At 44.0% G+C, this 14,736-nt stretch overlaps 1 protein-coding gene across 2 annotated transcripts in view; it reads right to left on the minus strand.

Moving 5' to 3' along the window:
* Positions 1 to 14,736, minus strand: part of spag9b (sperm associated antigen 9b) — a 285,882-nt gene that overhangs the window by 12,218 nt on the left and 258,928 nt on the right. For both annotated transcript variants that reach the window (XM_060844669.1, XM_060844670.1), the window contains exons 24-26: positions 8,491 to 8,639; positions 6,668 to 6,839; positions 3,912 to 4,025 (exon numbers count right to left, since the gene is read on the minus strand). In XM_060844669.1, the coding sequence (XP_060700652.1) occupies positions 3,912 to 4,025; positions 6,668 to 6,839; positions 8,491 to 8,639 (435 nt within the window). The remainder of the gene's footprint in view (positions 1 to 3,911; positions 4,026 to 6,667; positions 6,840 to 8,490; positions 8,640 to 14,736) is intronic.

Here is a 14,736-nt window from a genome sequence, read left to right on the forward strand (position 1 = left end):
TTGTTCTTACATTGTTCCTTTGTGTATTAATTTCAAGTGAAGAATAATACCTTGCACCTTATAATTGGAGCCCAATGGATGGGCGAGGGGGAGTGGTCAGAGAAAAGGGTACTTTGCCTCTCGACAGATGTGAATGGGATAATGGCAGAAGGAAAGAAAGGAAGGGATCCAAGTCAAATTCTCTCAAAGGGTGGCTGGTGAGTCTGATATCTGGGAGCAGAGACAGAACTGACTGAACTGGTCCTCACCCTGAATAACTTCTCTTTTCAATCCTCCCACTTCCTCCAAACTAAAGGAGTTGCCATGGGCACCCGCATGGGCCCCAGCTATGCCTGCCTCTTCGTAGGATATGTGGAACAGTCCATCTTCCGCAACTACACTGGCACCACCCCCCACCTTTTCCTCTGCTACATCGATGACTGTATCGGCGCTGCCTCGTGCTCCCACGAGGAGGTTGAACAGTTCATCAACTTTACCAACACCTTCCATCCCGACCTCAAATCCACCTGGACTGTCTCAGACTCCACCCTCCCCTTCCTAGACCTTTCCATTTCTATCTCGGGCGACCGACTCAACAGACATCTAGTATAAACCGACTGACTCCCACAGCTACCTGGACTACACCTCCTCCCACCCTGCCCCCTGTAAAAACTCCATCCCATATTCCCAATTCCTTCGTCTCCGCCGCATCTGCTCCCAGGAGGACGAGCTCCAATACCGTACAGCCCAGATGGCCTCCTTCTTCAAGGACCGCAGATTCCCCCCAGACGTGATCGACGATGCCCTCCACCGCATCTCCTCCATTTCCCGCTCCTCCGCCCTTGAGCCCCGCTCCTCCAACCGCCACCAAGACAGAACCCCACTGGTTCTCACCTACCACCCCACCAACCTCCGCATACAGCGTATCATCCGCCGTCATTTCCGCCACCTCCAAACGGACCCCACCACCAGGGATATATTTCCCTCCCCTATCAGCGTTCCGCAAAGACCACTCCCTTCGTGACTCCCTCGTCAGGTCCACACCCCCCACCAACCCAACCTCCACTCCCAGCACCTTCCCCTGCAACCGCAGGAAATGCAAAACTTGCGCCCACACCTCCTCCCTCACTTCCCTCCAACGCCCCAAGGGATCCTTCCATATCCGCCACAAGTTCACCTGCACCTCCACACACATCATCTATTGCATCCGCTGCACCCGATGTGGCCTCCTCTACATTGGGGAGACGGGCCGCTTACTTGCGGAACGCTTCAGAGAACACCTCTAGGACGCCCGGACCAACCAACCCAACCACCCCGTGGCTCAACACTTTAACTCTCCCTCCCACTCCACCGAGGACATGCAGGTCCTTGGACTCCTCCATCGGCAGACCATAGCAACACGACGGCTGGAGGAGGAGAGCCTCATCTTCCGCCTGGGAACCCTCCAACCACAAGGAATGAACTCAGATTTCTCCAGTTTCCTCATTTCCCCTCCCCCCACCTTGTCTCAGTCGGTTCCCTCAACTCAGCACCGCCCTCCTAACCTGCAATCTTCTTCCTGACCTCTCCGCCCCCATCCCCACTCCGGCCTATCACCCTCACCTTGACCTCCTTCCACCTATCACATCTCCATCGCCCCTCCCCCAAGTCCCTCCTCCCTACCTTTTATCTTAGCCTGCCTGGCATATTCTCCTCATTCCTGATGAAGGGCTCTGGCCCGAAACGTCGAATTTCCTGTTCCTTGGATGCTGCCTAACCTGCTGTGCTTTAACCAGCAACACATTTTCAGAGCAGAGACATTACCCAAGACAAGACCTGTACATATCAGGAAAGATTATCAGTGATGCTAGCTCATCAACAGTAAATAGATAACTTCAGGTAAAATTTTAAACACTTTGAGTTAGAGTCCAAGGATAACATACAGAAGAGAAACATTACATACCTTGTCGGATCTTTATCATTCAATTGCAGATAGGCTCCATAAACTAATGGTTTTGCATTTAAGAGATGTGTTGTGAAGGGTACACAAAGAGCAACACTTCCCAACAATACAGTCTGAGCACACTCACAACCTTACGCTCCAAGTAAAACGACAGAGATACAGAATCTCTTCGAATCACTAACATTGGCCTGACTTTGGCACGATTGGAGCCTACTGGGTGGAGAATTCAGACAGACAGTCTCTACAGGCTTTGCAACACAAAAAGATTTTGGGCAGCTATGCCTTAGTCCTACCCAACATCACAAGCTGGCTTGAACTGAAGAATAACATTACGTTGGGATCTGTCAGAGGTATAGAGACAATGTGGCTAACTGTTCAACACTAACTTTGGCCTTTCCACTGCAAGGGACAGTTACAACATCAGATGTTAACACATCTTAGGTGGTTTCACATTTGCCGTTGACTTGGTTTCCATGCCATTGCTGTCTATTTTGAAGCTGCCATTGTGTGAAGAAGTATGGGACTGCTTTATCTCTCTCTCCCCTCACCTTAAATTGCATTAAGTTTTCCTTAGGCTGAGGTAGACATAGCTCTGAATGAACATTCCTCCTATAAAGGCTTACCAGGAAAAACTCAAAGGCCCACCATTATCTGTGGACAGATAAATCTCTTTTCAGACAAAAGCTTTCATTCCTCCCATTGACCAACCGGGTTGTACCCACCACCTGTGTTAACCTATCACTACCTCACCATTCCATCTCCCTCCCTACACAAACCCCACCCCCTTTATCTGCAGCTCCCCTTACCCCCACCTCCATTCCGGAAGAAGAGTTACACCTGAAACATTGACTTCTCCACCTCCTGATGCTGCCTGGCTTGCTGTGTTCTTCCAGCCTCCTGCTGGTCTACTCCCCATCTTCCTAGCACCTTGAAATAAATTACAACTGAAGGAAACAAGGTTTGATGTTTGTTTCCATTAGTTTCAATTGCTGGCTACACTGGCTGAAGACTGGAATTTTAGGACAAATCACTATTAAAGCTTTCTACGTTTTTAATAGAAGCTGCCCTTTTGATACAAATATTCTTAAATTATAATTTAGAGTTGAACACCGAAAATGTACCATACTGCTCGGAATCTACATTGAGTGTATCTGTCCAAATTGGAGTGTATACATACTTCAGGTTTCCTCAGGACATTTTACTGTGAACAGGAATTTTATACAAGAGCTAAGACACAACAGTATCTCAATATCAAGACTCAACCCTCCACCACCTGCGCACACAACAGCAGCAGTTTTACTATCCAAAAGTTTCACTGTGACAGCTTATTTGAGACCATCATCTCGATCATCTAGAAAGAACAGGTGAAGCACGTGAACATTTCCACCTTCAAATTCCCCTCCGTGTCACAGATCATCCTGACTTTGAACTGTTGTTTCTCCACTACTGCTGGTTTATAATCCTGGAATTTACTCTCTGACAATACTGGAATGATTCAAGAAAGCAGTTCACAATCACATTTCTCAAAAGGAACTAGCAAGAACGACAGTAAATGTTGGTCTTGTTGGACATGGCCACATCCAGTATATGGATAAAACAAAACCCCTCTAGCACTGCTTTTTGATTTTTTCCATTAAGAGGTATAACAGAAATTAGGGCTGGTTGATATCAATGCACAGCATGAGATTATATACATAAAACAAGCCAGACAGTAAAATGTATGATCAACATGCAGTGTTTCTAGAGGTCTGAGCTATTCCTACCTGATGTAGCCACCATTTAGAGCTAAGTTCAAATAGCTCAAAGAACTATAAAAGGCAACAGGAAAATTCCCTTCCCACTCACCAGAGGATAAGCTAATTTTTGTACCTAAGAACTCAACTTTAGTATAAGGACACATTGCATACTTGGGTGCCAGAAGGAAAGCAAAGAGAAAAGATACACACATATAAATCACTTTGTTCTTCCCAAAGTGATTCTCATCACTTACTTTCTGTGAGAGGGATGGAGATGATTACACCATTGCCTGTGCCCACCCACAGACGGTTGCAGGATACCATGAGAGCTGTGATTCGCACAAAAGAGAAACCAAGTTTCCCAGTACCTTAAAGACAAATACCAACAAGTAATCGTAATTTGAAACAAGAACATATAAAGTAAATATAGTTACCCTGGAGAAGCCAGAGTACGCTACCTCCTCTCTCCAAATACAAATAATTTTAAATTAAACTGATGTAAAATTTACAGTTCTTTCCCAACCAGATAACAATATCCTTTTCTCTCCCCCATGAACATGTCATCCATGATCAGAATTATTCCCACCTCTAGCTCACTGCTGCTTTAATGAATAATATGGCTGGTTTCTTTGGAGGAATAGTTGCCATATTTCAAATATTCCTCCATAGAGCATAACCTTATTCAAAACCTTGCTTTTCCTAAAAGAAATAGAGATTAATCTGGATCACACTCTCTCTTACGAAGACCAACCCCACCTGCACACTCATTGTGTGCAGTAAATCATCAAGTTAAAGAAGCGAGTGAACATGTATACTCTAAAACTTTTGGACGCCTGTTGTCATTATTAGTTACATTTGAGACTAAAATACAAGTTCAACTAATCTCTCTCCAGCCTTAAATCACCTGGTATTGGAAATAACAATGCTTGGAATGGCTAAATAAACATACATGCAGCTCGCTAGATTGGTGTTTGAAGGCAAGATGCAGAGGGATATACTAAGATATAAAGCAAATAAATTTACAGCACTGAGGGACATTCAGCTCTCCACCTTATCTCTTTTCCAGACCAATTTGAAACAGACTGTCCTGGTCTCACCCTATGGCCTCCTACATTACATCACCAGCCTATCCACATTTCCCCTTGTTGAAATACAACTACCTTTGCCTCATCCATTCCCGACAGGAAAGCATTCCAAGCTCCATCAATCCTGGTAGAAGTGTCTCCCATCTTTCTCTTTGCTCTTGATGACAATTTTACACTAATGGCAGAGCCTCACCAAGTAGCAGGCAGCTCTTTCCTTACTCATCAGCAAAATTGCTAATTTTAAAGACCTCCATAAGTGCAATGTTTTCCTTTTGAACCTCACAGCCTGTTCTGATGAAGGGAAAATAAGCACAGCATCTCAATTCATTCCTGATGAAGGGCTTATGCTTGAAACATGGATTTTCCTGCTCCTTGGATGCTGCCTGACCTGCTGTGCTTTTCCAGCACCACACTCTCCACAGTATCTCAATTCTCGACTTACAACTAAAAACTGGAAAAGTTGGAAAATCACTAAGCATTCATAACAAACTTAAAGGTTCATACTTAATGTCATAACCTGCTTTTTCTCTTCAAGTGATACAGTACATGTTTTCAGTATTTACAACGTTTCATATTATTTTAGATAGTTTCCTATCTCCGACTCTGTCTTTCACGTATCTTCTCCTTCATTTCAGAATTGCTGGTAAAGTCGACAGTGAAGGAGGTTATTTAAGATTACAAAGGGACCTTGATCCATTGGGGGAATGGGCTGAGGAGTGGCGGATGGAATTTAATTTGGATAAATTGTGAAATATTGCATTTTGGTACACCAAACAAGAGCAGGACTTATACAATCAATGGTAGTGTTGTTGAACAGAGAGACTTCGACTTTCAGGTATACATTTCTTTGAAAGATGCATCACAGGCACACAGGGTGGTTAAGAAGGTGTTTAGCACACTTGCCTTCATTGCTCAGATCTTTGAGTATAGGAGTTGGGATGTCATATGGAGATTGTACAGGGCACTGGTGAGGCCAGGCTAGAGTAACATGTACAGTTCTGGTCTCTCTGCTATAGATAGGATATTACTAAATTGGAAAACATTCAAAAAAGATGTATCAGGATGTTGCTGGGAATGCAGAGTTTGAGTTGTAAGGAGAGGCTGAATTGGCTGAGACTTTTCTCACTGGAATGTAGGATGTTGAGGGATGACCTTACAGAAGTTTATAAAATCATGAGGGCATAGATAAGGTGAATAGCAAAGGTCTCTTCCTTAGGGCAAGGGAGTTTGAAACTAGGGGACATTATTTTTAAGGCGAGAGGTAAGAAGATTTAAAAAGGACCCGAGGGGCAACTTCTTAAGCTGGAGGGTGGATTGAACTCCCAGAGGAAGTGATGGATACAGGTACAGTTACAACATTTAAAAGACATTTAGATAGGTACATGAATAGAAAAGGTTTAGAGGGATATGGGCCAAATGCATGCAAGTGGGACTTGTTTAGTTTGGGAAACTTGGTCAGCGTTGACAAGTTGAACTGAAGGGTCTGCTTCTGTGCTGTATGCCTCTATGACCCTAACAAGTGTTATGCAATACCCCTGAGATCATGTTCCATAGTCATGTCTTTCTTTCCTTGTTTATCATCATCATACAGAACCCACTCATTCTAATGAAACGGCCTGTATTTTCCACCTCTCTGCTAACATAGTGAATTTTTCCTGCATTCCTATTCCTATTTGATGAATCCTCTTTTTTTTAAAAAACTGCTCTGAATAAACAATATATATGTGAAACAAAAGACTGAATTAAAAGTCCTTTACTCAAGGGAAACCAACTGTTGTTTTGGAGAGAGGGGTAGAAAACTGAAAAATATTTGAATTTAACTTCAAGTTTTATTTTACAGTTCAGTTAAAATTGATGAAAAAGGATAACATCAATATTCCGACACAGAATATACAAATCATGAAATAACCATAGTGATCACCCACCTAACATTTTGCTGACATACGGTTCAATGTCTACATCTTGTAGGTGCTGGTAGGTATGTACATGGTAAAGGCGAAGGGTAGAGTCTAGACGGATGGAAACCCACACCCCATCTCCCACCCAAGCCAACTGTCTCACCTGGCTTTCCTTCCGTGGGTGGGCATCAAAGGATTTCTGGGGAGGCACAAGAATAAGAGCATTTTTCTGAAGTGCAATAACATTACCAATGTTAGAATAGTAAGAATTCCTACTGAGACAGCGATAATCATTACATACTTATGCATGTGCACTTTACAAAATCATCAGTTAGATCTTTCTAATTTGTTTGATGTATTGCTCACACATTTATTTTCAAAGTAGAAGTTTGGAATCTGGATAAAAGGCCTGGACATGTCTAATGAGCTGTGCATTGACAAAATCATCTTCTTGATCAATCATTACACTCTGGCCTCTGACCAGAGGGTGAAATTTCACCAGTAATGATTTCTGCTTTGGAAAAGGAGGAAAGAAAAGTGAACGGTGTAGCACTGAAACAATAAGGGGTACTTCCTGACATCAGTTGATCAGTTGGAGAGTACAGAGCAAGTGTGACAAGGTGAATTGCTGGATTGAATCAGCTCGCCTAGATATCGGTGTCAAGGCAGAGCCAGAGCATAAGGTAGGCAATTATCTATACGTATGTATATGCATCACTCATACATTGGGCTACATAGCATCAAAGTCAGCAGTTTCTTGGTATAATCTTTCTAAGAACAAAATAACTAGTTTTCAATCTTTTATACTCTTTAAAGTACTGAACTACTTTCAATGAAACAACAGTGTGTAGCAATTCCTATTCTAGCACGATCATAACAACAATGGAAAACTGCATGCATGAAATCTAGTCTATTGCGATAGGATTAACATCACAAACACACTTTTCACCTCAGCCTGGGAGCTAGCCTCATGCTCAACACACTGCTCGGGCTAGTGTGTTATGGAGACATTGCTGGCTTATAAGCAACCAGTTATTAAATTGGATATGACTAAATACCTAGTCATGCATGAAAACTGCTCAATCTTATTTCTGGTGGAGGGTATGGTAACTCTGACAGTACTGGGGTGCCTGTCTTGGGAAAGCATGGATAAAATCCCATTAACTAACCAGTGAAGAGAAACTCAGCAGCTCTGGCAGCATGTGGCAAGAAAAGGAGATTTTCTTTTCATTCATTCACAGGATGTGGGTGTCACTGGCCAGGTCAGCAGTTATTGCCCACCCCTAATTGCCTAGAGGGTAGTTAAGAGTCAACCCCATTGCTGTGGGTCTGGTGTCACATGTAGGCCAGACCAGGTCAGGATGGCAGTTTCCTTCCCTAAAGGACATTAGCGATCCAACAATGGTTTCATGATCTTCATTAGACTCTTAATTCAAGATTTGTGTTGAATTCAAATTCTACCATATGCCATTAGCTGGGTCTCTGGATTAATCGTCTTGTGATAATACCACTAGAACATTGCCTTCCCAAGAGTTAATGTGCTAAATTTAGTGATGTTTCATTGGGGGGGGGGGGGTCACTGGACTTGAAGTATTAACAATGTTTTTCTCTCCACAGATGCTGCCAGCCTTGCCAAGTTTCTCCACCATTTTCAGATTTTGCTGTAGAGATGCAGTTTAGTGTCTCGGTGGATAACTTGCTATCAATTTTATAGAGTTTAACACTCTTTTTCTTGTTTCAGAGGCCTGTAATTCAAGAAAAGTTGACAAAATAGCACATTTCACGCTATCTTAAGAGCAAGGTAAATCTACCCATTTTCAGAGAACTATGAGTACTTTGCAAGTTGTTACCTCGATTTTCATGGCCTTTGGTTGTATAACATAGATTTTATTCTTGTAACCACACCATACTTTATCATGTACAACAGTCATACAGCGAATGGAGTGATGAGGCCGGCCAAAGTCCAGAAGGTGATAGTTAGTTAGATCCCATTGGCCATCTAACGAATAAACAACAGCTATATTAAAATACAATTAACCATTACAATGTTCGAGAAAACAAAACATCAATAGTACAGCCTTTCCCATTTAAAAAAAATACTCACTCCTGGGATAGGAGTGCCAGCATTTATTTCCCATCCCTAATGAAGGCAGTTAGTCATTTCTTGAAACACTGCAGCTCACCTGGTCTCGGGACACACATACAAGGTGTTTTGCTCTGTAGCAATTTGATACAACTGAAAATCCAGAAGGCAGTAAAGAGTCACATATGAATTAAGAGCAGGCCATCCTTTCTCTCAAGGTAAAAACAATGACTGCAGATGCTGGAAACCAGATTCTGGATTAGTGGTGCTGGAAGAGCACAGCAGTTCAGGCAGCATTCGAGGAGCAGGAATATCCTGATGAAGGGCTTTTGCCCGAAACATCGATTTAACTGCTCCTCGGATGCTGCCTGAACTGCTGTGCTCTTCCAGCACCACTAATCCAGAATTCTTTCCCTCAAGCCTACTTTGCCATTTAGTAAAAACTTGGCCTAATGTGATTGTGGTCTCAATTCCACCTTCCAGTCTACCCCATTTTTACCATGTCTTCCTGTTAATCTAGAATCTAAGCTGAAAATGTGATGCTGGAAAAGCGCAGCAGGTCAGGCAGCATCCAAGGAGTAGGAGAATCGAGGTTTCAGGCAGGAGCCCTTCTTCAGGAATGAGGAAAGTGTGTCAAGCAGGCTAAGATAAAAGGTAGGGAGGAGGAACTTGGGGGAGGGGCATTGGAAATGCGATAGGTGGAAGGAGGTCAAGGTGAGTGTGATAGGCCGGAGAGGGCGGAGAGGTCAGGAAGAAAATTGTGTCCAGCTGTCGTGTTGCTATGGTCTGGCGATGGAGGAGTCCAAGGACCTGCATGTCCTTGGTGGAGTGGGAGGGGGAGGTGAAGTGTTGAGCCACGGGATGGTTGGGTTGGTTGGTCCGGGTGTCCCAGAGGTGTTCTCCGAAACGTTCCGCAAGTAGGCGGCCTGTCTCCCCATCCGGATGTCCTAGAGGTGTTCTCTGAAACTTTCCGCAAGTTTGGGGAGACAGGCCGCCTACTTGCGGAATGTTTCGGAGAACACCTCTGGGACACCTGGACCAACCAACCCAACTACCTTGTGGCTCAATACTTCAACTCCCCCTGCCACTCCACAAAGGACATACAGTTCCTTGGACTCCTCCATCGCCAGACCATAGCAACACGACGGCTGGAGGAAGAGCGCCTCATCTTCTGCCTAGGAACCCTCCAACCACAAGGGATGAACTCAGATTTCTCCAGTTTCCTCTTTTCCCCTCCCCCCATCTTGTCTCAGTCAAATCCCTCGAACTCAGCACCGCCTTCCTAACCTGTAATCTTCTTCCTGACCTCTCCACGCCCACCCCCACTCTGGCCTATCACCCTCACCTTGACCTCCTTCCACCTATCGCATTTCCAACGCCCCTCCTCCAAGTCCCTCCTCCCTACCTTTTATCTTAACCTGCTGGACACACTTCCCTCATTCCTGATGAAGGGGTCATGCCTGAAACGTCGATTCTCCTGCTCCTTGGATGCTGCCTGACCTGCTGCGCCTTTCCAGCAATACATTTTCAGCTCTGATCTCCAGCATCTGCAGTCCTCACTTTCAATCTAGAATCTAACTCAGCCTTAGAAATAAAAACAAAATCTTGAAGCTAAAGTTGGCGGTTTAGAGTTGGGAAGAAGAGGAGGAAGGTAGTACAGAGAGGAGGAGTTTAAAACCATCACGAGGGAAAAGATACCCGGTCAAACTCCAGGACCAGATGGCATGTATCCTAAGGTATTAAAAGAAGTGTGTGCAGATGTAGAAGAGGCACTGGTTATAATATTCCAAATATCTCAGATCCAGGAAGGGTCCACCAGGTTGGAAAATAGTAAACATTATCTGCATCCTGAAATTTCGACTATTTAGAATCTAGATCAATGATTTGGATGAAGGGACTTAATGTATTATAGCCAAATTTGGGATGTAGACAAGTTAAGTCAGTGGCCTAAAATCTGGCAGATGGCAGTATAACGTAGGAAATTGAGAACATACCCATGAAACACAGATAGAAGTACATTGAGGAAAATTGCAAGACTCTATGGTATAGTCGATCTAAGTGTCCTGATAAATGAATCACAACAGGTCGGTATACAGGCACAGCAAGTGCTTAAGACAACTAATGGAAAGATGCCTTTTATCGCAAGGAATACAAAAGTAGGCAGGTTTACTGCAACTGTACAGGGCCTTAGTAACACCACAACTGGAGTATGTCTAGTTTTGGTATCTCAATCTGAAAAGGAACTTATGACATTAGAAGCAGTTCAGTGAGGGTTCACATGGCTCATTCCAGGAATGTGGGGCATATATTTAGAAGAAAAATTGAACAGGTTAGGCCAATACCCATTTGAGCTCTGAAGGAGAGAGAACTTTATTGAAAGCTATAAGATCTTAAAGGGACTTGACAGGATGGCTACTAGAAGGATGTTTCCTTGGGTGACAGACAAGACCTAAAGAGGTCTCCCTTTTAAGATGAAGACGAGGAAAATGCCTCAGATAGAGTCATAGAGATGTATAGCATGGAAACAGACCCTTCGGTCCAACCCGTCCATGCCGACCAGATATCCCAACCCAAACTAGTCCCACCTGCCAACACCTGGCCCACATCCCTCCAAACCCTTCCTATTCGTATACCCATCCAAATGCTTCTTAAATGTTGCAATTGTACCAGTCTCCTCACATCCTCTGGCAGCTCATTCCATACTTGTACCACCCTCCGCATGAAAAAGTTGCCCCTTAGGTCTCTTTTATATCTTTCCTCTCTCACCCTAAACCTATGCCCTCTAGTTCTGGACTCCCCGACCCCAGGGAAAAGAATTTGCTTATTTATCCTATCCATGCTCCTCATGGGTTTTGTAAACCTCTATAAGGTCACCCCTCAGCCTCCAATGCTCCAGGGAAAACAGCTACAGCCTATTCAGCTTCTCCCTGTAGCTCAAATCCTCCAACGCTAGCAACATCCTTGTAAATCTTTTCTAAACCATTTCAAGTTTCACAGCATCCTTCTGATAGGAAGGAGACCAGAATTGCACATAATATTCCAATAGTGGCCTAACCAATGTCCTGTACAGCCACAGCATGACCTCCCAACTCCTGTACTGAAAATATGTTGCTGGAAAAGTGCAGCAGGTCAGGCAGCATTCAAGGAGCAGGACAGTCGACATTTCGGGCATGAACCCTTCTTCCTGAAGAAGGGCTCATGCCCAAAACGTCGACTCTCCTGCTCCTTGGATGCTGCCTGACCTGCTGCGCTTTTCCAGCAACACATTTTCAGCTCTGATCTCCAGCATCTGCAGTCCTCACTTTCTCCCAACTCCTGTACTCAATACTCTGACCAATAAAAGAAAGCAAACCAAATACCTTCTTCACTATCCTATCTACCTGTGACTCCACTTTCAAGGAACTATGAACCTGCACTCCAAGATATCTTTGTTCAGCAACACTCCCCAGGACCTTACCATTAAATATAAATGCTGCTTTGATTTGCTTTTCCAAAATGCACCATCCCACATTTATCTAAATTAAACTCATGGTGCTTTGCAGGAATGACTATAATACAAAATATGGTGCAGACACAAAGAATTATTAGGACAGTTGACCAAAAGTATGATCAAGGAGATGATTTGTAGCATCTTAGAAGAGGCAAGAAATCCAAACAAAGTTGTTAAATACAGCTGTTTTGTAACAAAAGAGTCTGGACAGCCCTCTATGGTAAAGTCGTCCACATGCATGACCCTGGGAGAGAAGAAATTGCACTTTATTGTTTCTTAAATGCACAACTCCTCATTCTGAGATTATGCCTTCTGGTCCCAGATTCTGCCACAAGGGGAAACACCTTCCCACAAGTCTCCCAAAATCTTGCGTGTGCCTGATGAATGGAGGTTCCAAATTATCATTTTGCAAACCTGGAAAGGAGTGTGTAATCAAAATGCATGTCAAATATTTGACGTGCTGTTCATTAATGTCAAAACTCTGTTTGGAAGGTCATCAGCAAAGAAAAGTTATGGGGTTCAGCTGTTAGTGATTGGACAGTCAAAATGGTAACTGGGATGAGGGTGCAGTAGTTGTACAGTGGGAATGTTACCAGTAATTCAGAGGCCTGGATTATTGATCCAGAGAAATGCGCTATCATTACAATTGGGAAAAATTAATTTCAATCAATTCGTTAAAACTGGAATTAAATGCTCAGCTCACTAAAATAGCAATTGGATTGTTGTTTTAAAAAAAGACTGATTTACTCAGGTCTGTCAGGGGTGGAAATCTGCCAGTCTTACTGAAACGCCGCTGAGGGATTATGAGCAGATAGGGGCAAAACTAAAAAGTAGAAACAAAAAGGGAGTAATCTGAGATTATTACCTCAGTCATGAACTAATTAGCACAGGGTCAACAACATTTAAAAAGGTAAACTTGAGGTTCAAACGATTGGTGTGGGAGAAACAGATTCAATTTAAAAAAAATTATTTTATTCATTAATGGGATGAGGACATCATTGGCTAGGCCAGCAGTTATTGCCCATCCCTAATTGCCCAGGGGGCAGTTAAGAGTCAACCACATTGCTGTGGTTCTGTAGGCTAGACCAGGTCAGGCCAGCAGTTTCCTTCCCTCAAGGACATTAGTGAACCAGATGGGTTTTTCCAACAATCGACAATGGATTCATGGTCATAGTTTGAGAGAAGATTTGTAGCTCGGGTGCTCGTTGTGATTCTGTTCACCAAGCTGGGAATTTGTGTTGCAGACGTTTCGTCCTCTGTCTAGGTGACATCCTCAGTGCTTGGGAGCCTCCTGTGAAGAGCTTCTGTGATGTTTCCTCTGGCATTTAGTGATTTGTACCTGCCGCTTCCGGTTGTCAGTTCCAGCTGTCCGCTGCAGTGGCCGGTATATTGGGTCCAGGTCGATGTGCTTTATTGATTGAATCTGTGGATGAGTGCCATGCCTCTAGGAATTCCCTGGCTGTTCTCTGTTTGGCTTGTCCTATAATAGTAGTGTTGTCCCAGTCGAATTCATGTTGTTTGTCATCTGCGTGTGTGGCTACTAAGGATAGCTGGTCATGTCGTTTCGTGGCTAGTTGGTGTTCATGGATGCGGACCGTTAGCTGTCTTCCTGTTTGTCCTATGTACTGTTTTGTGCAGTCCTTGCATGGGATTTTGTACGCTACATTGGTTTTGCTCATGCTGGGTATCGGGTCCTTCGTCCTGGTAAGTTGTTGTCTGAGACAACAGAAGACAGCTAACGGTCCGCATCCATGAACACCAACTAGCCACGAAACGACATGACCAGCTATCCTTAGTAGCCACACACGCAGATGACAAGCAACAGGAGTTCGACTGGGACAACACTACTATTATAGGACAAGCCAAACAGAGAACAGCCAGGGAATTCCTAAAGGCATGGCACTCATCTACAGATTCAATCAATAAGCACATCGACCTGGACCCAATATACCGACCACTGCAGCGGACAGCTGGAACTGACAACGGAAGCGGCTGGTACAAATCACTAAATGCCGGAGGAAACATCACAGAAGCTCTTCACAGGAGGCTCCCAAGCACTGAGGATGTCACCTAGACAGGGGACGAAACATCTGCAACACAAATTCCCAGCTCGGCGAACAGAACCACAACATTTATGGTCATCATTAGACTCTTAATTCCAGATTTGTGCTGAATTCAAATTCCACCATCTGCCATGGCAGGATTCGAACCCAGGTCCCCAGAAGATGACCTGGTCTCTAGATTAACAGTCCAGCGATTAATACCACTAGGTCATTGCCTCCCCTTCACGATTTTAACCAATACCAAGCACTCTAACAATCCTGATTAAAATTCAATATGAAGTGGATGAGGAAAAAGACAGTAGACACTTAAGTGAACATGATCGTAACACTAGGCCTTCATGATTCATTGGCACCAGTACTGGTTAAGGACAGAGCTGTTCTGATGGGACAGGCTCCACTGGAATCATACTGGGATCAGAGTCCTGGCGAATTGCATAACCAAAGCTCTAACTAAATAATG

Source organism: Hemiscyllium ocellatum, chromosome 25 (genome assembly GCF_020745735.1).
Source record: "Hemiscyllium ocellatum isolate sHemOce1 chromosome 25, sHemOce1.pat.X.cur, whole genome shotgun sequence".
Taxonomy (NCBI): Eukaryota; Metazoa; Chordata; class Chondrichthyes; order Orectolobiformes; family Hemiscylliidae; genus Hemiscyllium; species Hemiscyllium ocellatum.